Source organism: Asterias rubens, unplaced genomic scaffold, assembly GCF_902459465.1.
Source record: "Asterias rubens unplaced genomic scaffold, eAstRub1.3, whole genome shotgun sequence".
Lineage (NCBI taxonomy): Eukaryota > Metazoa > Echinodermata > Asteroidea > Forcipulatida > Asteriidae > Asterias > Asterias rubens.
Window position 1 is genome coordinate 41747 of NW_022985700.1, and position 27382 is coordinate 69128.

Genomic DNA, 27382 nt, shown 5'->3' on the forward strand with positions numbered 1-27382 from the left:
AAAAACACTTCAGTGCCTTCTCTTTGAAATGCCTGTTTGCTCTTCGTATTCACCATCCACACGAACCATCGATTCAATCATCACATTTTGGATAATATGTGATCTCACAAGACTTCTTCGCACTTGCTGGGATTGACACGTTGGCTTGCACACTCAACGACGTGGATAATTGCATTATTAACTTTCACCAATACATGTTTGGAGGAGGGATCAGTCTGCACAATGCAATCGGGAACCGTGGACCATTGGCAATTAATTAATCTGCTCACAATAAGAACAGAGACCAGTTGTTGAAATTCTACATGAGCAAGGATCACTGCAAATGGAGGCTGTAACAAATGGATCTGGTGGAGTATCGTCCTCTGACTGTGTTGTCTCTGGAGATACTCTTTACCAAGTGCTTCGAGCAAGCTACATTGGTATCGACTTCATATTGACTTTATTTGGAAACATACTGACAATCATCGTCACGAGAAAAGTTGAGGAGTTCTCGGACAGCACTAAAATATTCATCACATCTTTGGCAGTGGCTGATTTGGGCGTTACGGTCGTCGCTGCCACATCCTTTACTGCTGAAGTATATGGAAGATGGCCATTCCCTGAATGGATATGCAAAGTTTCCTTTTTAAGTTTTTACATATTCACAGCAGTGTCTGTGATTATGATTGTTATTATGACTGTGGATCGTTTAGTTGCCGTGGTGAAGCCACTTCGCCATTCCTTGATTCTAACTAAAAGAAGAAGTATCGTAGCAGCCGTTTGTGTGTGGTTTTGCTGCATTCTTAGCGCTTCTTCCACGACATTTCTCAACACAGTAGAGTACAATGAATGTTCTGCAATCTGTTTGACAAAGGGAAGGAGTATTGCTCAAACGATCGCATCCGTTATGTTATTTTATATAACGCCTCTGATTTGCATCCTGATCATGAACATACGGTTACTTATGATAGCACGGCGACACGCACTTCACTTTAGGCGGGTAAGGGTTGCTGCCTCTCTGCCGAACACCGCTGATCAACCGAAACGACCTCCCCCAAGGAATGTCAGAGGAAAAGCAGTTGGAGTTATTTCTCTTGTGACACTTGCGTTTGCGTTAAGTTGGTCAGTTTACCAGGTGTGTTTGGTACACTCAGCATTTTCCGATGGTAGTCCATTTCCAGAGTCAGTGGAGTTCGTCGCTGTGTGGCTTGGATTGACGAACAGTTGGTGGAATGTAATTATTTACTCCATCATGAACAGAAATTTTAGAAACCATTTGAAGAGTGTTCTGCTACGGTTGTTCCCGTGGTTTCGAAAGCAAGAGGTGGTAAACTACCGGTACCCAGCAATACCACCTGTAAACAACAACTTAACGACAAGACCGGATGACATCGAATGATATCGAGCAGAGATTTGAGTGGAAGTCATAATCACAACGAGTTTATACAGGCCTACCTCAGAATCACCTCAACCATTTTGGAGTCAAACTTTCGAACCATATCTGGGACACCACACCGGCTCTTTTCAGAAAGCCAACACTCACTCAAAAGAGATACTATACACATGATGTTACCCTTAATGGGAAGATACACGTTTGGTACTTGTCAAAGACCAGTCTTCTCACTTGGTGTATCCAAGAAAATGATGAAAGAAAAACACCCTTAATGGACGAGTTTGTGTGCTTTCAGATAAAGAATAAAAGACTTCTAGCTAGAAGTCTTTTATTATTTTAGTGAGAAATTACCTCTTTCTCAAAAACTACGTTACTTCAGAGGGGAGTCGTTTCCCAGAATGTGTTATACTATCAACAGCTCTCCAATGCTCGTTACCAAGTCAGTTTAATAATTGTTTTGGGTAATTACCAAACGTGTACCTTCCCTTTAAGTCTACTATTTATATGTATGTTCATGAAAGTGATTTTGTGCGCGTTTCAACAATGAACAGTGTAGCCGTATCGGTAAAACTATACACCATGACAGCATTAACTCAAATTCACTAAAATATGGTAATTTAATCAATACAAAGACTATGTCTGCAACGAGTGTTAATTTTATGAGTTGGGACAGTTTTATGTTATAACAATTTAACAGTATTTTCCTTCTTGAAACGCCATTGTACCGTGTGTCTACAAAAAGAAAAAACTTTTGAAATGGCTGCCATAAAAAAAAGTATATGATTCGGGAGGAAAAGGTTTAGGTGCATGAATAGCTAATGGTCTCAACTTTCACATGACACCCAAAAGTCCGAAAGTAATTGATGATTGGGTGAACACTTTTGTGAAGGGTTGAAAATTAGGCTGCGCAGGAATTAGCCTTCCCTTTGTGAGAGATAGTCCTTTGTAGCTTACAACATTCAATCCAAGATTTCGGCTACTTCAGGTCAATGTGTAACCTGAAGAATAAGTAGCCAACATCTGTGACATTCATGTTTTCAACAAGCCGTATTTGAATTATCAATTTACTTAATCCCACCTTATCATTAAGAAAAAATAATCAAATGTTCAATTCATCTTTCAATGACTGAAACGTGGGGTGAAGGTTTTTATTCAAAGTCACAGATGTGAAAAACGCAGTTTGTAACATGGGAGTTGCAACAAGTACCATCACCCCATCCTGACTCCCGTGATCACACCACTGAGTCTACAAGGGGAAGTTTCAATGCTACAAGAACAAAAATGCAGTTCCTGTTCACTCATTAAAAAACAAAATTGTTTAATAAACCATTAAATTCACTCAGCAAACCCAAACTGATCGCATTTGATCATGAATTTATCAAGGAAGGCTAATTCCTGCACAGCCTATTTTCCTACCCTTCACAAAAGTGAGTATAGTGCTCACCCAGGCATTAATTATTTTCCTGACTTTTTGGCGTCATATGAAAGTTGAGATCATTAGCTATCCATACACAAAAACATTAAGCTCCAGAATCGTATATTTTTTATTCGGCAGCCATTTCAAAGGTGTATAGTTTTTTTGAGACACCCGGTATGTTTTATAAGACAAGTCATGGTTTCTTGTATTAGTAAGTGTGAAAGTTAAACACGCATTGTTCAATCTGACTTGTAAGGAGACAAACCAAAGCAATAGCATACAACTGTCATTTGCATTGCAGCCCTTTGCTAACCCCCACCCCCCGTAGTTTAGCTCATACACTAACTGTTTTGCCCTTAAATAACAATGTTCAGCAACCTGAAACTTTCGGTATAAATGTGAAGACAAAGGAGTCTTACCGAGAAGAAATTATGCTTGGGCCTACCTGCCATTTTTAGAAAAATATTCATTCTGAACTACCGCACATCAACGGTGCTTCAAATATCTAATCCGCATGGGTTTTTATTTATTTGTTGTCTTCATATTATGTTTCACGGCAAGTTTGATTAATTCCTTCGTCTCCCAACAACACTGTATTTTCTTGGCAACGAACGCATTAATGTCGGCGATTAAATGTTGACTTTAAACAATTACGTGTACGAATCGCCGTTGGTATCGAAGACGATATTGTTATTTTTTTGTTATACATCATGCATGAATAAAAGACAACTGTCTCTCTGGACTAGTCAATGTAGAGCAACATCGTAAAAGGATGTACAATTCTCACGATTGATCGTTAATTCAAGGATAAGTTCGTTGGCTGCTGCAAACAAATAATTAGGTTAATTGAAAATAGCAAACAGGCTCGTCAAATTTCAACAGGGCCAGTAAAACGCCGATAATAGGCATGACGGGTTGGCCTATACTGTTATAACAGCAATTAGCCATAATTGGTCATAGTTATGAAGTACCAATAAATAAAGATAATGGACTTCTATATATAGTCAAAAATTAGTTGTTATTTCTTTTACTTTACTGAATATTATATTTATGAAAAATCCATACCTGATCAGACTTTTCTTTTCCTTCTTGAATTTTAAGCAGCGGATCTAAAGGAGATGAAAGCTGATATAATAAATGGACATTTTCTGGGTCAAATTCTCCAAATTTGGGGGTTTGTTCTTGTCCTGGAATTGATGTTTTTTTATTTACATTGGATGCTCATTTTAAGTACAATATGCTACAGTGTTGCCATGCATAAACAGGGATGGGAGTAATATCTGACACAACAAAACTCTGAAACTGTGATTCAGAGGTTACATTTATTTTAAAATGACGGCTATCCCACCTTGTGATAACAGAGTCCAAGAAGCTTTTGGGAACAGTATCTTCAGTGCTGGAGAAGTAGATCAAAGAGCATGCGTTATTTTATTTGGAAAAATACAGGGTTTCTATAACTACAATGTACTATCTCAAACTATTATATTGAAATTCAATCTAATCGACTTGTTAATAGCCACACTGCAGATGATTTCGTCCCGGCCTAGTTCCAAATCGACTAGTGTGAATTTGAGACTAAAACCTGAAGAGGGTATAGACTTTAAAGTGTCTGAATTCAGAAAAAAGTTTCATCCCTTATTTGAACACATTTTTAAAACAAGCCGTTCTCACAGGTGTGATGTATTCTGTGATTTCCGAATTGTGTGGTGAGAGTTGATAGGCCTACAATCAGGCCTCAATTTCATAAAGCTTGTAAAAGCACAAAAACTTGCTAAGCACAGAAATGTTTTGCTTAGCATAAATAGGTTACCATCAAAAATTTCCAGCATAATTTTCTGCTGAACAGCTTAATGAAATTGGGCCATGGTTGTTAGATGCCATGTATTTAACAACAATTTGAAACTAACAAAGGCACTGTACACGTTTGGTACTTGTCAAAGACCAGTGTGTTCTCACTTGGTGTATCCCACCATAAGCATAAAATAACAAGTCTGTGATAATTTGGGCTCAATTGGTCATCGAAGTTGCGAACAAATTATGAAATGAAAAACACTCTTGTTGGACGAGCTTGTGTGCTTTCAGATAGGAATAAAAGACTTCTTGCTAGAAGTCTTTGATTATTTTAGTGAGAAATTACCTCTCTCAAAATCTACAATACTTCAGAGGGAGTCGTTTCCAACAATGTTTTATACAATCAACAGCTCTCCAATGCTTCTACAAAGTCCGTTTTTAAGTTCATACTTGTTTTGAGTTATTACCAAACGTGTTCCTTCCCTTTAAAGCGGTGTCATAATAATATATATGTTTAACAGTTTCATGAAATTTATAGGACCATGGTTCTCACGCCAGCTACTCGCTGTATAAAGATTGTGTTTAATGACACTTCAGTTCTTAAAATTCACTCGAATCTGTTAATATAATATGGAAATTGGTTGTCCACTTTATAAATTTATCACAGGTAGCAATTCCAGAGTAAGACCAGCGTATGTGTAACAGATTCGGCCTCCTTACTTCGGCATGGGACTTCAGACCCACACTTACAAGAAATAAATGAGACATTCAGAAACGTGATTAGATTTTTAATAACGAAGCACAAGAGTTTAGATGTTGACAAAGCTATCCAAAAAACAAAGGCCGGTCTTTCTCTTAACACTTCCTTGAATTCAGAACTGATCGAGTGTAACATTGGTTGATAATTGAACGGGAAGAAGGCGGTGGTGCATAATATGTAACGGTAGACACGTGTTTTTATTCTCACACGTGTGTCTTAGATAATACTAATATTGTCCCAAAATTCTGAAGTATACACGTGAGGCGAAGCCCAACACTGTTGAGGGCCATCATCTTGTTCAGAATCCGTGACAGTGAAATCAATGTTTGATATCAGGCTTAGTTTTGCCAACAGTATTTTTAACATAGAAGAATATGAGTCCGACAGCGTTTGGTTAGAAACTACACATTTTTATTCTCACTATTTGTTCATTGTCTGCCAGTTTAACACTAAGTAATTGTTTCCATATGGATAAGAGTATTATATTAGGTCAGACAGAGTCTATTATTTTGTTCATTGTCTGCCGCTTAAACACTATGTATTCTTTCAATCTAATGTTTTCTGACTGATCAAAACAAGCATGAATATTTTCTATGGGAATTGTGTACACTATACCACAAAAAATGCATAAACTAACTTGTCTTTGCAAAAACATAGTACAAAATCAAACGCACACTTTTGAGGAAAAATAATGTAGTACACCGTCTTCATTCTAATCCAGAACATAATTGTGCGAGGAGTTTTTCATGCCTGTCATCAAGAGTCAATCGGGGATAATGCTTCTCAATAATTGCGAGTTTTTAAGAGGTCCCTTGTCCAACATTGAAATCCTTGGTCTATATTTAAGTTCTACATGTACGTAAATCAGTGCAGAAACTATTTTAATATGCCAAAAAGAACCAATACACTGTCATCGTTTGACACTGCAAACGGACTTTCTAATTAAAAGTGTTGCAGTGTGTCCCAAAAGAAAATAAATGAGTATTTCTCTAGCACCCAGTATGCAAAATGATGAACGATTTTCCAACTCGTTTTCAGTCCTTGGTGACAAATTGACTGTGTGAACATGTTGATCTTTAACACGCTCTTGTCTTGTAAATTTTGTCTTACATTTGATGAATGTGGAAATAACAAATTTAAAGGGTATTTTAATGCCGTTGTTTTTTAAGGAGTGCCCAAGGATATTTTTTTTCTTTTCTTCAAATGAAACAGAAGCATGCAGTTTTTCAATGATAATAAAGTGGTTTTCTTCGTTTTGCACTTTAACCTAAAACTAAAAAACTAAAATATAACAAAGTAAAATCAAATCAAATCAATTAAAGCACTAAACTCAACTACTATAAACAAATTTGTACATTGGCTTTAACAAGCAAGTATTGACACTATTTTTTTTCATGAGAAGTTTAAAATTACGTTAACAAAGAAAATCACCAAATGTATGAGAAAGTCATGGGACACATCGAATAAACACTTAATTTTCCCATCCGAAGGGTAAATGTTCACTACTTCAGAATGTAATATTTAATAAAGAAAAATGAAACACAACTTGGATGTTCAGATCAGGTACCTTTTAAAACATGCAACATTTGGTGCCATGGAAACAAGGGGCAATAGGTTTAACCTCCTTGTACTTACTTTTCTTTAAAACGCCCCACACCAACATACATGAACACCTACAAAAAAGTTAATCCTCAGGAGATCCAAAACATTAACCCTATCTTTCTTAATAGTAAAAATAAAACCATTATGATATCCTATGCACTCAGTATACCTAAATATCAATTTTTTTGTACTGGCCAAAAAGTAACCGTTAAGACATATCAAACAATCTAGAACCATTTTCTTTTTTAACAATAACCTAAATTTGTTTTATGTGATGTCCACCACCAACACTTCCAGCCCCACCCCTCCCCCCCCCCCCCCCCCCCCCCGGCCGATTACACTTCCTGTGCTCTTTCATTGTGACTCCCCACCAACAAGAGCATTATATCTAGGGCATTGTCATCACCAAATTGACTTCCAGCCACAGCCTGCTGCAACAACAAATAAAGCAACTTAATATATATTGCATGGATAAGACTTTATGCTAACCTACCTGGTTGATGTTCCCTTCAACTCTGGTTATATCTGTTCTACTGATCAGGTACAGCTAGCCTATCTCCAGTTGGATCTATCTACGTCTACTTGATCTGTCCTCTCTAAGGCCTATGGGACTTCTCTCTCTGTGTTTATAATGCGTGTTTTTAGGTTTTCTGGGCGGGGAGGTTGATTCTGATCTATCTCTGTGTCTTGAACGGTAATCTTCTGAGTGTCTATGTGAGTGGTTTGTGCTCTTATCCAGTGAATCGGAATAAGTCCCTTTTCTATTTGCATAATCTCTTTGTTTATGCTTTGAGATCGTCTCATCCGACTGCCTTGATTGGTGATTACCTCTTGATGTTGACTTTTCATATGAGTTTGTCCTCCTGGGCCCGTTCTCAGTGTGTGATTTTCGCTGCTTCACTCTGCGTTGTTCTTCATCATCATGACTACTGCTGTGGAATTTCCTTCTGCAAAAGAACAAATTTATCATCAGCCATGTAGTACTACTGCTAATGAAAGTTAAATTTGATGTTTTTGCCATGTTTTCAAAATAAGGACAGTTTAACTTACATAAATCGTTTACCACTAAACATTGGATGGCCCAATTTTCGCTGTGAACAAACTACAAAAATATCAATTGGCAACCATTCATGTCAACCCGAAATGAAATGTGTCAATCTATAAAAACAGCAGTTTAACATTTTAATCCTTAATGTTTTCTTCAAATTGGCCACAAATTGAGTGCACTTTTAAAGACTGCACAGAAATTGCTACCTAAACACTAACCATAATGGGTTTTGTTTGAAACGAGTGTACACATGAGGGCTAGAGGAAAAAAGCAATCAGCCACATTTCATGAACTCTTAAAGGTCAAGATGGTTGTGAACAAAATAAACCAATCAATCTGAATAAAAACACAGCATACTTTGCTTGGGGAGGGGGGGGGGCAACTACTGGTCCAGGTTTCATAAAATAACCAAGTAATTGATGTGGTGTCATGCCAGCAGTATATGGACATTGACAAATTAGGTACCCACCTAACCATGAGGAGCCCCATGTGACATAATTTATATGTCGCATTTTGAAAATCCTGCTAAAAATGAAAACAATAAGTCCAACACCCACTACAAGACCCACTGTGACATAGACCTTTTGGCAAATAATCATTGCACAAATGCTTACTGTTGAATGAGGTGCATGCTGGTTTGCGATAAGGTCTATAATGGGGGCGTTCGTTTAGCTGCCCGAGTCGACCCCGCAGTGCTCACTCGGGTGAGCCCCTGACAACAGCTAATCGAACGATCACACTCCCCCTCTCGTGGTGATGGCATGTACCTCAGGTGACCCCCCTGGTGACCCACTCCACAAGCATGGCACTGGGGGCTGACCCGGGTGAGCCCTGTCAAAGCTATTTGAACGTACCGGGGCAGACCGTGGTCGACATAGGGAAGCTAAGCGAACGCACCCATTATTATTAATTTTGGTGTTGGATTTTACCCATTCACTAATGTGTGTTAGCACTGTTTACTCAGTACTTCCCCCCGAGTCCTGTGAAAAAATATGACAGCCATGTTACTCGGATGGGATTTGAACCCAGACCCTTTCAATTTCAGAGCAGTGTCTTACCAACTAGGTCTATTATTGTAACATAAATAGCGCCCTCTACTTTCATACCTATTAAATTTTGCAGCCGTTGCTTAATCTCCTCCACTACAACACCCACCCACTTATTATTATTAAGAAACATTTAATCAAACTGAAAGCAGTAACTAAGAAAATCTCACCTTTGGGTCAGCCTTTCTTCCTCAGAATCAGCTGAACTGGATGAATCAGATTCACTTGATGAGTCCGAAGAACTTGACTCTGAACTAGATTCCGAACTGGAGACGTTACGACGTTTCTTCTTCTTCTTTCCTTTTGTCTTTTTAGATTTCTTTTGTTTCTCCTTTCGTTGTTTTTTCTTCTTTCTTTTTTCTTTGTGAGATCTGAAAACAGAGCAAAAGTATTTGAAGAAGAAACTGTTATTAAAACTGCTGATAAGTCATTATGTTGATAAAGGAATAAATACCGGCAGCAAATAATATTCCCTCAATGATAAAAATATTCCTACCGTTTAGAATGTTTTTTGGACGCATGCTCCGTCTCAACTCTTGAGGTTTGACTTGGTGGCTGGATGTACTATAACGAAACAAAAAAACAAGCAAATTAAGTTTCAAGAAACAAAACAGCTTTGAATAAAAACAAAGTGTATCCCACAACTCTCCAAATCTCATTTTAAACTGACAAATTATACAGTATTCCCAATGGAATCAGAAACAGTGACTGTGACTGTGTTAAATATGGGAGGTCAGGTTGGTGTATAGTGAAAGTCAGGCAAGACACTCACTACTAGTGAGTGTCTTGCCTGACTTTCCACCTCTGGGTTACCAGTTTGAATCCCACCGGGGACAGAATGGGGATTGTGTTTTCAGTCCCTACATTTAATACAGCATGGGTTTTCCCTGGAATAATTATATTGGGTTTGCTTCCCACATCTAAAATTGAAACTTCCTCATTATTTTCTTTCCTTTGGGTTCTTGGCTAGTGCAGTGTTCAACTTCATTTTTCCCAGAGTCCTTGGCTTTACAAACAAAGTCAATAAATTAAACGAAATATCAGCCTACCTGTGATGAAGCTGCCGCTTGTGGGGAGGTTTTCACAACCTTCTGTCCCCTGGAAACAATTGAAATAAAAATATTACGTCAATAAACAAGTAAGCATGACAGTACCAGCTTTGTTGTAGTGAGTTTGAAATATCATTAAAGCATGTGGACAATATTGGTGTGACCAAAACAGACCAGTAAAGGGTTAGGCTCAAGCGGTCTCCACCGTCATGAACAAATAGTGGAAACCCCATCACTCTGTTTTTACTGTTTTAAAACATCAGACTTTGGACATATGCATCATTCAAAATTGTTTGCCATAAACTTGAATTACATCCAATTGGAGGTAATTGGATTATTGGAGGTAATCCATAGCTATGGCATAAGCCTACATGTACCTAAATGTATGGATCTGATCTCAAATTGATATTTTTGTAACATAAGTGTACCCTTCAAGCGACCCCCTTGCATTTTGCACTCGCTCAAACAGCACCCTCACTGTTCATGAGGTCAGTCACTGAAGACCAATATCATTAGCTGAGAGTTGGGCATAGTGGGTACACACTTCGCTCGGCCCCAGCGGCCAGTCTATCCAGGACCGCTGAGATGGGCTAATCGCTTGCACAGATTCTTGTTCAGGAAGTACGTCATGTGGTGCAGTGTGAGTGTGATGCATGATGGGACTGCGCATTATTAAACCAATGTGCGTGCATGATACGTTTGCCCATCCCAGCGCCTTTGGTTAAAGCAAGGCGCTGGGGACGAGCGAAGGTACCCACATGATGCACCATTGTTTGACCTCAATTTTCATGAGGTCAATCAATGAATATTTCATGTAGTTAATACTTCATGAGCATGGTGAGTTTTCTTGCTTGACCTCAGCAGCGTCGGCCAATGCAAGGGTTCTATTTGCAAACACACATGTAGGCCCTTTTTGAAACCACGGCTACGGCTTTGGATTCGGCTTCAGGCTCCATCCTCTCCTCTGAGCGTGTATGAACAGCATGCGCAATATTGTCACAAAACAACCGCTAGGCCAAGCTAGCCTGAGCTGAATCCAAAGCCAAAGCCATGGTTTAGAAATAGGGCCATTGAAGGTTGGACACTCTACTTACAGTGCTGCCATCATGGCTTCCTTTTCAGCCTGTTTGACTTTCTGACGCTCGTCATTAAGAGTACTTTCTTTATCCTTCCTATCCTTACTGAACCATTGCAGATCTTTTCCATCTTGCCAACGTCCAACTGGGGCTTTCAAAGAGTGGCCTAAAATGAGTACCAAAATTAAAAACAAATCATTATTTTATCAGTGTGTTTTAAAGTATTTGGCTACATGTAGTTGCTCTCTTCTTAAGTGGTGGCAAGATACAGGATACGGACGGAAAGTCTTCATTGTAAGTTTAAGTTTAAAAGTAAAATTTCGCACATCCAGCCACAACTTTTTACCATGTTGCTTTTTATCCGACAGTGTCCGGTTATCTCCCTTCTTATTCTTAATAAAAATAATATTATAGGCCCTTCTAGGGCCTAATATATTTTACAATTTATTATTTAGTTAAATTAGGGATAACTTTCCATATGGGGCTACCACTTTTTCACCCTTTTTTACAAAAAGGGATTTCTCATTGAGGTAAATTAGAATAAGATTAGATAGGCACCACTACTAGTACTATCATAGCGTCATACGTTATCGACCCTCATATGTTTTCGGTCCCCAACTTTGATTCCCGTTTATCGCGAGATTGTGCAAGCTGCACCGGTGACAGAAGCTATGCAGTTTACTCAAAGTCTGTATCAGGCTTAATCATGCTGAGAAAAAAGTTTCCCGTCATTGGTTATGTTCAAACATTTATAAAATGATTGATTTTTGGTACTAATCACTAAGTGCATTATTATGCCAACATTCAAATGAGTCAAAGAAACATCATCCAACCTCAAAAGTTCAAAACAAAATTACTATCTGCTAGATTGAGTTTCATTCTGCTTTAGTCACTAGATGGATCACGTGAGGTGGTTACTATTTGGGATTCTATGGTGTGCCAATATGGGGAAAATATTAAAATATTTTAAGTGAAAATGACCAAAAATAATTTTTTTTGATTTACTGAATACTGTAATAAATTCCGATAAGCGTAATAAATATTAAGTCTACATTTAAAAGAAAATATCATAGATGGGTTTCTTATCTCCTGAAACCAAACATTACTGGTCTGAAATGGGGGAAAACGGATTGTTATGAAGTGTGTGTGTTTCAAGGGTGGGTGGGGTGTTTTACTTTCATGCATTATGATATCTCTGGATTCTAATATATAATAGCCAAAATGCCTTAGGACAAAAATGTAATTAAATTTGTTAAGTAGTAATTTAATAATATTTTTGGTTTATTTTGCACGCCATACTAGCTTCTGAATATTCAATAAAATACCAACCAATGAAAGGTGTGAAAACATGTATCGTTGCTCCAACCAATGTCGTGCATGCATAAGCACTGTTAATGGCGGACTGTCTCTCGCAACGTAAAACAAAAACTTGACAAATTTCAACACATCATGAAGTGTAAGTGTTATTGTTAAAAAATTTGATAGATGATTTGAAAAAAAATAATTAGTTTTTGAATGTGTTGTGTGCAATTTTCCTGTTATCCTACTGAAAACACATGACACCAGGATATATAATTATTTCATATCAAATGAAAAAGTGGTGGCGCCGTACGGAAACTGGAAAAGTTTCAATAATTAACCACACAACCGAAATGCAGTACAACAACAAAATTAACACAACATAATAGTTCAAAACTTCTCCCCTGCACACGCACCCCATAACCATGCTGGCCACCATTACAAGACACGGACAAGACTCAAGTCGATACACCACGCACGTGTTTTTTTCCACAAATAAAGGGAAGTCACAAAACATAAACAAAACTTAAAGTCAAGACAAAAATACCAACCTAAATAATACTCTCTGTCTTTGTCTGTCTTCACACTGTCCCATGTGAACTGGTCAGCACCACCTCTCGTTCCTCCTCGGGGAATGTAATACATAACTAAATAGTATTTTACCAACAAAAACACTTAGTAAACCAAACGTTTCTGACAAAAGCAAAAGTTCCACTCCAAACAGACGACATTTCGTAAAATTGTGACGTGAACTTAAGGGGATTTCCTTCTCCATGCAACTCAGTGATGTCAACGCAGTTGTGTTAGACTGGTATATACACTTTGTAGTTAAAATTAGTTCTATTGGAGTCTGGGTATAGTTCTACAGACCTACCGCTAAGGCATGGGTTCTGTAAGTAAACGAATGGCACAGACAGAAGACTGGTACCCGCTGTCGACCTTTTCATTTTACAACAATAGATCAATGAGACGTACGAGTAACCAGTTGAATGCAGCATTGGCAAAATTAGTCAAGATGGCGGCCATGGAGTTGGAGAAAGCTGAGGCTCTTTACGAAACAGATAAAAGTGCTGCGATCGCAATCCTTCATGGAATCGGTAAAAATTTTTGTATATATATTTTTTGTGTATATATTATGGGGATACATATTGTGACATTCTTGACGTTTTTACTTGCTGAAAAAAGACTTAAAACGCTTGGAAATGCACTGATCAGTGTTCGAGAAATGTGTTGAGTCACGTCAACAACCAAGCGAAGAAGCAACAAACAAAGTGATAACATAAATAACCACTCATCCCATTGTGCACAACCCAATCATCAATAGCAAAATACATATGATGCACGAACTCAAATTTTACATTAAGTTACACAATGGTTAGTAGGCATACTATTCTTTGATATATTTTATACACGATTCTAATTGAACTTCAAATTCTCAAATATTTGTAATAATAATATTTCTGAAATGTATGAAAACAGGTTTGTACTTAATTTTCAATCATTTTGTTTTTGTGGGGTATTTTTGGCAAGCAAGGATTCATATCATATTGAAATTAATTCTTTTCTGTGAAGTCATTCATTTATATAGTTCAGATGTTTGTTACATGTGTCGAGACTCTGTCTTAATTTTGTGGAAAATAGTTCTTTAATTTAATTTAAAATTAAAACTAAAAGTGAGATGGATCATTAGGCCGATGAACTTTCTTGTTAGGCCTCTATCTAAATGCACCTGCAACACTTGGCACCGCACATAAGCAGCTATCATTGGCGTTTATATCCTGACTGAAGGACTATGCCAAGTATCGAAGTAGAAGTAGAAGTATCTACTCATCATATTGATGTCGAGCGCCATCCCAGAAGCATACAACGATCTCCTCCACCATGCAACATGCGTATGTTACATGTATTCCAACACAAAACATTAGTAATCATACACCATAAATTGCTCACAGTCACAACCTCACCAGTCTCTGTTCGCAATTTTGCCCTCAACCCACTCCATGCGGAAAATTCAATGGCAACGCAGACATTTTTGGCAAGGGGTTAGATTGTGTCCAGATTTCCCTATTTTGTTTTTTGAAATTATTTTAGAAATTCCAGTGAAATTAAATTTGTATGTTCGGGGCCGAAGTTACATGCTTGCGCTGACAGGAAACTAATGATCTATCTTCATTGGCCTAAACCATGCAGCTGAGCATTTCATTGTAAATTGAATGAGCCTTTTATTTATTCACAGTAAAGCAAGATGTACAAGCTTCAGATGAGGATGGAATCAGGGTCAAAGAGCAAAGCATCACGGCTCTCGGTGGACTCCTTGCTAAAACAAAACAAGCTGATGGTGAGTATCAAACGTCAACATGAACAGGATAGACATTAGTCGCAATAATCTACAGTCTACATTACTACAGGCCACGTTAAATTAAAGGAAACTCTTGGTACTTGGTAAATTTTCCTCCTGAAGCCTCCGCTGGGGAACTTAACAAGGTCAGGAGAGCGTCGTCTAATTCGTTTTTGTTTGGGTTTTTTCGTTTAGGCTCAGATTGTGAATGTAATTACTTTTGAAGATTTGGTGGGATTTGGATTCTTTGAGGGATTGTGGAAGATTATTCCATAGTTTCAGTGTTCTTGGAAAAAGAGATTGTTCGTAGATGGTAGATGAGATGCTGGGTATTTTAACTGATTGTCGTTGCCCTTTTTTGCCCTCTGCGGATTAGGTTCTAAAATTTTGCTGTGGTTGGCTTTGATAACACCATTGATTATCTTGTAAAGTGTTGTTAGCTGGTGTCTAAAACAAATTCTTTTGAAGGCTTTAATTTATGTGCCTTCGGCCACATTGTAATGTGTGTTTTGTTGTAAATACAATTTTGAGCTTGTTTTATGAGATTGTTGTTGTTGAAATAGTTTCTTTATCCATCCATGGCTCTCGTGTTGTCGATTAAAAACTAAACAAACACAAACTGTCCAACAGTAACCGTAACATGAACTCCAGTTATACACTGATCAGTGAGGTTACTGAACTTCTGATTTGCAAACGAGTTCATCACAATTTAACGGGTTTGAGTTTGTTTGTTGTTTGTTTGAATGATATTCCCATCAAGGGAACTCGGCAAACTCCCACAAGGGATATAAACACCAAGCTCGCAACAGCCAATCTCTCTCATACAAACATTGGTTAAAAGTCTATGATTATGAATTACATAAATTAAGAAATTGTGATTCAGTAACTAGATGACAATATTTATTCTAGTCATTGTGAAATCAGCAGTTAGATGGGGGATTCGAACCCACAACCTTCTGATTGCAAGTCCTGCAGTCTAATCACTTGACCACGGTGACATGAGTTTAACCCTTTTGGTATTTTTTGTTCCTTTTCCAAGAGCTTGGAGGCTTGATTAAGTTCACCAGACCGTTTCTGTCCTTTGTCAGCAAAGCCAAGGCAGCCAAGCTGGTCCGAGCCCTAGTAGACCTGTTCCTTGACATGGAAGCAGGCACAGGAAATGAGGTAAGTTGTATCTGATTGGCTTAGTAGGATTTCATACTTTGCTAGGTGGAGCTACAATCTAGTAAATTATTTTTTAGGATTTGTGCTGGTGCTGAGATTGTGGTGAAGCTGGACTCTGAAAAAGTTGACGTGTGTACAGTACAGTGTTGTAGTCGAGACCCAACAGTTCGAGACCAAGACCGAGATCGAGACCTGAAGGCTCGAGACCGAGACCAGAAGGTCGAGACCAAGACCGAGACCATAAAAGTCCGAGACCGAGACCTTAATGAAAATAGACACAATAAAAGAGTCAAGCAAAGTTGTTAAACTGTATGGGTGATTGTGTACACAATTTATCCTCAAATAAACATGTGAAACAATTGTAAACTCCAAGCTACTTCAAAGGATGTATTCAAGACTCCCTTTCATATCGAAAAAAAGAACTAAATCAGTCTCAATCTTGTCAACTAGGTCCAGACATTAATCGTGTGCACTTAGAATGTAACATTATTTTAGGATCCTCATCAACTTGTATGAATGACCCCGACCCCCCCCCCCCCAGCACAAATATGAAAAAGCGATTTATGTAATTTTTCCGATGGGAAAATTCTTCAATTAAGTCTTTATTTGGGTGAAACAAATATTATAAATGTACATTATGTCAGTTGAAAAATGTATATCCTAAAAAGAAGAAAAAATGGCTTGATTATCTGTAGCATAATTTAAAGAACTTTTTCAGTGCACTTTAAAAACATCAGCATGACCAACATTTCTGCTGACAGTCTAGCACGATGCGGGCGCATGATAGTGCCACCCCTACTGAAAACTCTTTCCACCGGTGCAGAGGATGCTGGAATTGTGTTTAGGCCATTTTTTTTAATAACTTGGATTACGGATTTGTAAGCTACAAAAAATGAGCGGGGATCGGGGGAAAAAAAAAAGACCGGGATTACAGAATTTCGAGCTCACGAAATTGATGGGCGAAAAAAAATTAAAATAAAAAATACCGAAGGCACGCGGGCGGCTTCTAAAACACATGCATAACATTGGTCTGGTTTCCATCATACATCGGCCGCGATTATTTTCTCTGTTCACTGGCTCAGGGATCTTGTTGTATTTGAAGAAAATGTGATCTAAAAGTATTGTTTTGTTTATTAGTTTCAGAAACGCAATTTTTTTTGGGCGGCGATTCCCGTAATCCAATGTTTTGATTTTACGTGTACATGTACATACATGTACTAATCGTTAGGAAAGAACACGTCCTGTGTATAGCTCGCACCCCAACATGATTTCAACGGACCCGTTGAACAACTACTAACAAATTATTTAAAAGTGTTGCATTAATTGTAAGTAAAGGCGGTCTCGAAGCGAGACCAGCTAAATATTCGAGACCGGAAGGGTCCGAGACCGAGACCAAGACCGAGACCACAGGGTGGCGAGACCGAGACACGAGACCGGCAGAACTGGTCTCGAGACCTACAACACTGGTACAGTAAACACATCAACTTTTTCTGGAGTATCAAAAGTATGAGCATGTCATTCAAGAAGTGGTAAACCATTGAAAAGAAAATTGCTGTTCATTTTGAAAGCTTAGGTTACCAAAACAATCTCAACAGAGACTAGTCCTTACTCTTCCCAAAGGTTTGCTTTGTCAAAGCAAGCCATTTTAACAAACCAAAATACAAAGGTACTCGATATTGACGACTTTTAATTTCCATTACATTTTTTTAACAGGTGTCACTCTGTCTGGAGTGTATAGAGTGGGCCACAACAGAGAAACGCACTTTCCTGCGACAAGCCCTTGAATCCAGACTTATTGCACTTTACTACGAAATAAAGAAATACACTGATGCACTGGCAGTGGGTAAGTACAGAAGTAGTCATCAAAATTATTATATATGGTCTTAGGAGGGGGTTTGAGACCCATTTGTTATTGAATGCTTTGCGGTTGGATGGATGGTTTGGGAGTGGATTATGGTGGTCCGTGCAGGCACGCCTCGGGGTTGCATGGTTTTTTCTTTATGCGTCGTGAGCTGGCGTGGTTTGCTATTTTGTCTCCACGGAATGGCCGACCAGGTTGGTTCGCGACATAGGGGGAGGACCGTGCAATTTCGGGGGGTGTTTGTGTTGATTATTCTGCTCTACTCTTGAATTATCTATCCGTCCGCATGCACGGACGGGCATGTTTCTTTGTCTGTCACAAATTTGTTGCCTGTGTGTTTATACATCAATATTTAATTTAATTTTTTTTTAACATAATAGTTATGTTTTTAATGACTATTTTGTAAACTGTGCATTTCGGCTTTTTAGCCGCTGTATTGCAGTGTTTTAATAAATAAACCATGAATAATAATATATCTTTCATCTAATCTTGTTTTGATCTTATGTAGAGCTGTTTACTTTTTATTTTTTATTTTTCATTTTTAAGAAAGTGTACCAGAATGGTTGAGTTGTCGGCTATGTTTATTAATACTCTACACCGTTTGACTCAAAGGTTCAAGGTTACTGAAAGAGTTGAAGAAAATGGACGACAAAGCTCTTCTTGTTGAGGTTCAACTTCTTGAAAGTAAAGTGTACCACGCCCTGGGAAATCTTCCAAAATCAAGGTAACTTTTAAAGAACCAAAACACATGGGCAAATAAAGCTTTTCCCGTTTTGTTGTTGTAAAATATACACTTAATTCTCACATAATCAACATAACCCCTATTGGCTTTGGATGATTCATATCAAAGCCAGTCTGCAATATGTAATGTTGTGGTGAATGTAAACAAGATGCACAAAATGTACAAAGTTAGTTTGGTGCACAGTGCTACCACACAACACCTGTGTGTTTGAATGGTTTCAAATGGTCAATCAACTTGGAAAGCTTTTAAAGACCTGCTTGAACGAAAATGTCAAGTCGTGAACTTTGCTGAATTCCATTTAAAATGTTTTCAATGAATAAGGAAATCGAGTCATATGATTATAAATAGATTTTGATTGTGTAAAAAAACAATCATTTTGAATACCCTTATCCAGTGCTTTTCTGAGAGATTTGCGAAAAGCCCCGTTACGTAATCACTCTTAAAACGTCATAGTTGGGAGCTCCAATTTGTAAAGCCGCTTTGTTGCAGCGTGGAGGTATAACAAAGCAAACTCCCACAAATGACGTCAGCGGCATTGTCCTTTGGCGCGCGCTCTCAACGGCAGAAGTGTTTTTAGTTTTTCAAAACCTTTAGGTTGGGGCCTGATTTTTTAATTGATAATTACGAAAAACTCATAAGTGTCAACATATCAAAATTACATTAAAATGGTCAACAAGTGCATTGTAAACAAGTCTAAATACCATTTCCGTTAAAAACCTTCCGCTCAGGTAGCTGTTTAAAGACAGTGGCACTGTTGGTAATAGTTAAAGACTAGTCTTCACAGTTGGTGTATCTCAACATATGCATAAAATAATAAACCTGTGAAAATTTGAGCTTAATCGGTCATCAAAGTTGCGAGATAATAATGAAAGAGAAAACACCCCGTGTCACACGAAGTTGTGTGCTTTCAGATGCTTGACTTCGAGACCTCAAATTCTAAACTTGAGGTCTCAAAATCAATTCGTGGAAAATTACTTTATAGGATTTGAGGCATTGCATGGTGAGGTATCAATGTATATTTGGTTTGCGGTAACGCCATGTGTGTATCTGCTTGCCAGGTAGAGTTGTTCTTAGGGAACTGTCTTGCTTTATTCTACTGCCGTGGAGTAGATAATCGGAGGTTCGGGAGACTTCTCAGTTCTGAAAAGAACTGTCCTGCTTTTTAACTATTACCAGGGCGGATGGTAGAGAAATTAGACTGGACTACTACTTTAGCTTATAGTCAGTTCTGAATTGGTCTCTGCAAAATTACTTTGTTCGCGAAAACTACGTCACTTCAGAGGGAGCCGTTTTTCACAATGTTTTATACCATCAACCTCTCCCCATTACTCGTTACCAAATGAGGTTTTATGCTAATAATTATTTGTGAGTAATTACCAAAAGTGTCCACTGCATTTAAGAGTAATACAAGTATACTTTTGTTGTTCCTGACCCACATAAGTTGTTCTTTGTTGGTCTGTCCAGTTGTTTCCCTCAGTTGATTTACTCCCCATGCCTGCATGCTCCTCTTAAATTCGTTCCTTTTTTGGCTCATCTAGTTGCCCTCCTGTTCTGTTCTGGGTCTTTATTTTTATTTTTTGTTTTTATATTTATTGTGTGCTTTTTGCTGGTTTATTTATTGTATTCGTTATTATTTTGATTGGTTCGTTGCTTTTCGTTTAACTTTTGCTGTACTTTTTGTTGTACTTTTATTTGTTGAGGTCAAATAAATAATAATAATAATAATAATAATAATAATATTGTTTACACTTTTTCAGAGCTGCTTTGACTTCTGCACGTACCACAGCCAATGCCATCTACTGCCCTCCAAAGCTACAAGCAGCACTAGATCTGCAGTCAGGTATTTCCTCTCACTGTTCGTAACTCTGGGTTACCCCCAGTATATCATTCCATCATTATTTGCATCGGTCTATTTAGGTTTTCAGGTACAGTTTTCTCAAACATAAATCTTCTTACTGTTGATCGTCCTTTTTTTCTGATGGGGGAGGGAGGGAGTTTTTTGGGTTTTTTTAAGTTTTGTTGTTATGCCAAATATGAAATCAAGAATAACGAAATCATCACAATCACTATAAAACCGGGGGCTTTTGTGTTTTTGATGTTTTCAATAATTTTGTCAAACAAATTTAACTCCTAGATGACATTTTCTGTAAACTTTTTCAAAAAAACTAAGCACAGTGTAGCCCAAGTAAATATTTGAAGAGTAAATATTTATTCTTGCTTTGCCAACATGAATAAAAACCTTTTTTAAACATCTTTTCAAACCTGTACATTTTGAAAAAAATATCAGCTGAAAAAAACTGGGCAGTAAAAGTATAAAGAGATATCCAGACATGGTCGGGGGCTTTGAACGGTCGGGCGAAGACGATCAACAATTTTTTTTTATGTGGCCTAAGGGCATCGGTCTGTTGCATTTTTTTAAAAAGGTTTTCAGATACAGTTTTCTCAAATATTACTTTATTTCAGAAGGAAATATCTCAGAGACAAAGAATAATCAGTTGGCTTTCATACTAAAAAATAAACCATGATGTTTTTCATTCTTACCGATCCCATATAACACCTTTAATAATTGGTTTCATAGTTTTCACTTTCCTCATATTCAATCATTATTTTTTTATTTCAATCAACATACCTAATTGTATCGTTTCCTTACCTCAGAAATAGCTTCCTTGGCTTCATTTTTTAATGAAAACATTTTTGATTAACCCGCCCCCTCTCAAGGTGTCCTACATGCTGCGGATGAGCGTGACTTCAAAACAGCCTTCTCTTACTTCTACGAGGCATTTGAAGGATATGACTCCGTAGAAAACGCTAAAGCCATTGACGCCCTAAAGTATATGTTGCTGTCCAAGATCATGTTGAACAGGTTGGTGCAGTCAGTGTAAACAAGATCATTCATTTTAATTGGAGGCAAACTAATGAACCATTGTGGGGTAAGGTTGTCCTCACTTAAAGGCAGTGGACACTGTTTGTAATAACTCAAAATAAAGACCGGAAAACCCTTCTTTATGAATTCACCCATTTATTTGCACTCAACAATGTATGGTAATTGATGCAGGTGAAAAATAATTGCTGGGAGAACTCATAATACTTCAGCCATGAACATAATAATAATAATAATAGCCCGTTTTTATATAGCGCTTTTCACACCCGGAGGGCGTCCCAAAGCACTTCACATTATTATCCCTGGTCACTGGGCCTTAAATCACTCCTTAAAGCATCTCAGCTCCCTGGTGGGAGTATACAGCCTGTGCAACATTAATATGCGCTACTCGGCTAAATCAATCACAAGAACCACCTTTGCCCTCACAGGTACCCATTTACCGCATTTATGGGCATCATTTTGCGGCATTCTGGGGGTGAGGAGATGGCTACAAAAAGTTACAGGAGCAGAACTATAAAAAAAATCAGACTGATATCAACAGAAACATAAAAACAAATGACCCAATGGTCCTCCCTACATAAACCTACTAAGCAGCCAACGCCCACTTCGTTGGAACTCGATACGTTCGGGTCATTCCAAAGGCACTTAATACAAAGTAAATACCAGAAATGCTGTGATTATAATAAATTAAGGGGATGACGGCCTGGACGATACTAGGATACCGAAGAATTACACAATACAAAAACACAATTATCGATGGAGGTAACACACTTATTGTTTCTGTACAAGTTTTACCGTAGCTAGGCACATACATCAACGTTGTGTTCGAAGCACTTTATAGACATTTTGTTTTCCTTTTTCTTTCAGTGCGGACGATGTTCAGTCAATAGTGAGTGGAAAGTTGGCTTTGAGATACGCTGGTCCAGATGTTGAAGCTCTCAAATGCATAGCAAGTGCCAGCAAGAACAGATCTCTCTCAGAATTTCAACAGGTACATTTCATTCCCCACCTTCTTCACTATTTTGTTTCTGTCTGCTTTCTTTATTTGGGTCCACTGCGTTTAAATCATCTTTTTGACTGTCTGAAAACATGTGGAGAAACCAATTCTGTACAAACAAATCCATGTGCCAGTGCCAGGTCATTTGTGACCCGCTACGTGAAAATGAGTCAGATGTTGACAATTTCAGGGATTGAGGTATATGCATGGCTGGAAAGAACACACCTACAGCAGTAATTTGGTATATGTCTTAGCTTTGGGGTGTATCGCGTTGCTGAGTTACTTCCGTTTGAAATTAGCCAATACATCATTTTTTCTGAAAAACAAATTACAAGTAAAGTGATGTTTTAAACTACCATTTTGCGCAAAAGGATACAAATTAGACATATAAGTATGATCACAAAATGTTTGTATTCATAGCTTTATTGCCTAAAAGTAAGTGCTCTAAAGGGTAACCATACAAATACAGATCTTAAAAAGTAAAAAAAAAAAAAAAAACTGTCCATTAATAATGCATTGGGCGACATCTGACTAATTTTCATGTAGCGGGTCACATTTTTTAGTTTTTTCCAACGACCTCTGTATGTTGAGAAACACAATTTCAATTAGCCTGTGGAATCATTGCGCTTTTTGTGCGAATGCTCTATTCCAGTCAGTTTGCATACTGCGTACATTTTGTTTCACTAGTTGCCTTCAATCTTTACAAACTCACTTGATTCACGAGCCAGAGGAAACTTTGTTAAAATTTGTTGATAAGGCCATAAAGTTTTAATTTTTAACATCAAATATTGTAGCGAAGTAGAGAATCTATTCCATTTCTGTCATTAAAGGGTGTACTTTTTCCTAACAAAAAACACAATGTCCACAGATTTACATTAAACTTACACAGTTTGAAGATTATGATAGTAATTGAAGATTATGATTGAAATTTTACTTCCTGAGGTGATGTAGTTTTTGAGAGTAATGAGTAAAAGTAATAATTTTCGTCTCAGTTTTAGCATGTAAAAACGTATTAACCAGTTATGTTATATGGTTTTGGTATTATCATAACTGGTTAAGGGGATTTAATATGCTAAAGTAATTTTGAGACCAAAATTATGTTGTGACTTGTTTTACTCGTTTTTCAAAAACTATACAACCTTAGGTAATAGTTGAAGGGAAGCTTTCCACTATCGTTATCTTCAAACCCTGTAAGTTTAATGTAAATCTGTGGACATTTTGAAAAAGTACTTGAATCCTTCAACACTGTGTTTTTTTGTAAATATTTGATAATTCCAGACAAAAAGCAAGTACACAAAAGAGTTAGAGGATGATCCCATTATCCGAGCCCATCTGGATTCACTGTATGATAATCTCCTAGAGCAGAATCTCTGCCGTATCATCGAGCCATTCTCAAGGGTACAAGTTGCACATGTCGCCAGTATCATCAAACTCCCACTGGTCAGTACAACTCATTTTTAATGATTAGCCATTTTGTAAACCCAAACTTAAAACACCACTTTTCACCGTATGAATAGATTACATGAATTGATGTCATACCACTGCCATCTGAGAAGAAAACATGATGTTGCAACTGTGGAAATGCACATCTTTCTTTTTGGTTAAAAATAAAAAACTTTTTTTTTAAATGAGAGATTGCCTTACATTACAAGGCTGAAAGGCCTCTTCAAGGTGCGGGCTACAATTAACTGAACCCGGCTGTAGGTAGCCTCAAATTATATTTTATATATTATGCCTCTGAAGAAGGTCCGGATTGGATCGAAAGCTAAGGCCATCTACCCTATTCATTATATATATATCAAGGATACCAAAGACTTTCTCCACAAACTAGATGAGGTCAAGCACCAAATACCTGACTCTGCTATTTTGGTTACTTTTGATATATATGCATAGAGTTTGCTGTGCGTTATGCAGTGAAGTGCACATTTTAGGCAACGCAACGTTAATACACGTAAACCTAACTGCCAAACAACATGGTGAGCGTGGCAGCAGTCGCCGCGCGTGACACGCGTGCAAGGGGTCAATATATATATATTTTTTTTTTTAAACAAACTATTTTTACTTGTAAACGTATTTTTTAGGCCTGCTTGGCCGCCAGTGCCGTTAATAAATAAACCGCCGCCAGCAGGGGCACAATGCCAAGTGGTTTAGATAATCAAATTCAAGTTCTGGTGGTTTAGTCATCGGGGTGTGGATTCAAACCCTGGTTAGGACACTTGTGTCCCTGAGCAAGATACTTTACTATAATATATGTTCACCCAGGGGTAGAAATGGGTACCTGCAAGGGTAGCGGTTGATATTCTGTTTGAAAAAGCCTTTTGACCGCGACGGCAGCACGAGGCTGTATACTTTCCAGGGAGCCGAGAAAAATGACAGGAATGTTATTGGCCCAGTGACCAGGGCACTAATCAAAGCACATTGATACATGATTGTAAAATACGCTTTAGAAAAACTAGTTCTCACTAGCGCTTAAAAGTGTTTGTGAGAATGTCGTGGGTCAACGAATTCTTGATTCTTGTTTGTGCATCAAGCCTCACAAAACTATGTTTCACGCGTTAGTAAGGACGTGTGGTATGTACTCTATGTTTTCTCAATGGGAGACTTTCTGGGACGATAGAGGGCAGCAGACTTACCGGGTAAATCCATTGTTCTCAGAATTATGCGCATGTTCAGAACTACGTAAACAATGGAAATTTACCCGGTATGTCTGCTGCCACCTAGCGTTGGAAAGTCTCCTATTAGTCAATATTTCAATACTAGTTGCATTCTGTGTTTCTCCAACAGAACCTTGTAGAAAGAAAGCTGTCACAGATGATCTTAGACAAGAAATTTCATGGTGAGAATTTTTTTTTTTTTTTTTGTAAGATTTGATTTCAGTTGTGTCATTATTTCTTGACATTACCTTTATAATTTCCGGTCTCTCCTGTCCATTTTGTTTTAGTTTTTTCTTTGTTTATTGTTTTGTTGTACTTTATCACGGGGTGTTCCCCACAAGCCTTGGGTGGTTTGAACAGCCTCCTTACTCACTAGATTCTACTGTTGAACTGTCTCGTATACTCTTTGCTTGTATTTTGTCCTATGGTTCTGTCTTTTGTTGTTGTGAGTACAGTAACAAATGTTACATTGAATTGAATTGAAATAATGTACCATTTATATTTATTATACAAGAGTGATGCAATAAATAGACGTACTGAGACTTACTTGTCTCAGGTCCTATAGTTTCAGAGACAGATGTCATTTTAAATATAAAAAAATTGAGTCTGAGAGAGTCTTCAGGCATGAAGCCTCTCTCAGACATCTGAAAGCTCACAATTCTATGAAACAAGGTTGTTTTTTTCCTTTCTTTTATTATGTGCTTGCAACTTTGATGACCAGTTGAGCCTTAATGTTCACAGGTTTTTTAGTGTATGCATATGTTGGGATACACCAAGTGAGAAAAATACCATTAGTTATAGAAGCCTACAGCAGCGTCTCTACTTTTCACTCCAGTCTTTAGCCCCAAAATTTGAATCTTGGATATAATGTTTCTCAGATTGTGTTTTCCTATTAGGGATTATTCTTTGTGCAGAGACATTATTCGCTCTGCAGCCGATTTCATGAAACGCTAGGATTAATCCAAACTCGAGTTAGGACGAGTAACCCGTCCTAACTTAGGACGGGTTCAATGCGTCCTACGTAGTTAGATACGGAACTGGACTCCGCCTAAGTCCTAAGATTAATCCTAAGTTAGGAAGAGTTTGGTTAAATCGACGGCTGGATTTTCGATGACATCTATAAAAAAAAACGTGACTCCCTTTTTAAATGAAGTTTTTCAGATTGTGTACATCTACATTTATATGGGGTTAAAACAATTGAAGGGTTCCAAAAACCAAAGGTATACTTTTTTTTATTTTAAATGAACATTGTAAATTTTCACTAATTGATGTCTTCTATCTCTGTACAGGTATTCTAGACCAGGGTGAGGGAGTTCTCATCGTGTTTGATGAACCTGTTGTTGACCAAACTTACGAGATGGCACTCAACACTATACAGAGTATGGGGAAAGTCGTCGATGCACTCTACAAGAAAACCATTAAGTTGTATTGATGTTTGACTATATAGTGTAATTAATTTAGCCTCAAACAAGATGCTTTACTATCTGTTTAGTGCTTGGTAAAAAAGGGGTTCAGGATGGAAGGTCTTACTATATTGTCACTGGGGTAGATTGCCGGCATGGGGAAGATTCCATAAGTTGAAAAAGGGAAAAGGGAATGTTTCTAAAGTAAAAAGCATTATAAATGTGTTTGCTTTAAATTTGGATGTCTTCTTGTTGCTAAAAATTGAATTTCTTGACTGTGAAATTCTTGCTCGTGGAATATTTTCAAATGCCAAAACCTTCACCTTCAAATTTAAAAATGTCCAGAATGCCCATTAGCTTATGATGTACATCTTTGCAAAAGTCTCAATGGTTTATTGCACAGACCTTTATCATCAATTAAAGTGCTGGCAATATATAAACATTCTAGTAAATAAGGATATTTTTTTTATACATCTACACGCATTTGACTCGTCTTAAATTTCAATGTGTAATCGGTTTTACAGGACTTCATTTTTAAACTTTTGAGTTTGAAGATTTCATTTAAAACTGTAACTGAGAATGAAAACTACTTGATCACATATTTTCCCTGTGGCCAAGTTATGTATACAACACATCCAAAACAATCTCAAGTGCTAATCACAATTTTCGTAACCGTCTTCGTAATGAATGTGTTTGCCAGGGAACAGTCTGTATCCCCCCATAACAAATTCAAAAGTGTATCTGATGACAATTTGATTTGTAATAAATATGAAAACTTCATTACATTTACTGCGTGAAGTGTTTGAGTTCTTAAAACTTGTTCCACACACCAAATAAATTTTATTTATGAGACTTGGGATAGACAAAGACAAAGAATTATTA

General features: G+C 37.6%; 3 protein-coding genes across 3 annotated transcripts; 2 read left to right on the forward strand and 1 right to left on the reverse strand.

Moving 5' to 3' along the window:
- The first annotated feature begins 322 nt into the window (after positions 1-322).
- Positions 323-1378, forward strand: LOC117305782 (octopamine receptor beta-1R-like). The gene has a single exon (XM_033790658.1). It carries the CDS (start codon positions 323-325, stop codon positions 1376-1378), a length of 1056 nt encoding a protein of 351 aa, XP_033646549.1.
- A 5898-nt stretch (positions 1379-7276) lies between these two features.
- LOC117305788 (multiple myeloma tumor-associated protein 2 homolog) lies at positions 7277-13212 on the reverse strand. Its single transcript, XM_033790663.1, has 6 exons — positions 13012-13212; positions 11180-11327; positions 10086-10134; positions 9533-9600; positions 9207-9407; positions 7277-7889 (listed from the first exon to the last, which is right to left on the reverse strand). Exons 1-6 carry the CDS (start codon positions 13103-13105, stop codon positions 7511-7513), a joined length of 939 nt encoding a protein of 312 aa, XP_033646554.1. The 5' UTR covers positions 13106-13212; the 3' UTR covers positions 7277-7510.
- Positions 13213-13364: 152 nt separating this feature from the next.
- LOC117305783 (26S proteasome non-ATPase regulatory subunit 11A-like) lies at positions 13365-27285 on the forward strand. The gene is made up of 11 exons (XM_033790659.1): positions 13365-13557; positions 14697-14798; positions 15838-15962; positions 17676-17805; positions 18436-18547; positions 20323-20405; positions 21284-21428; positions 22314-22437; positions 23722-23883; positions 25228-25279; positions 26387-27285. The coding sequence occupies exons 1-11, from the start codon at positions 13365-13367 to the stop codon at positions 26527-26529; spliced, it is 1371 nt and encodes a 456-aa protein (XP_033646550.1). The 3' UTR covers positions 26530-27285.
- The last annotated feature ends 97 nt before the right edge of the window (positions 27286-27382 follow it).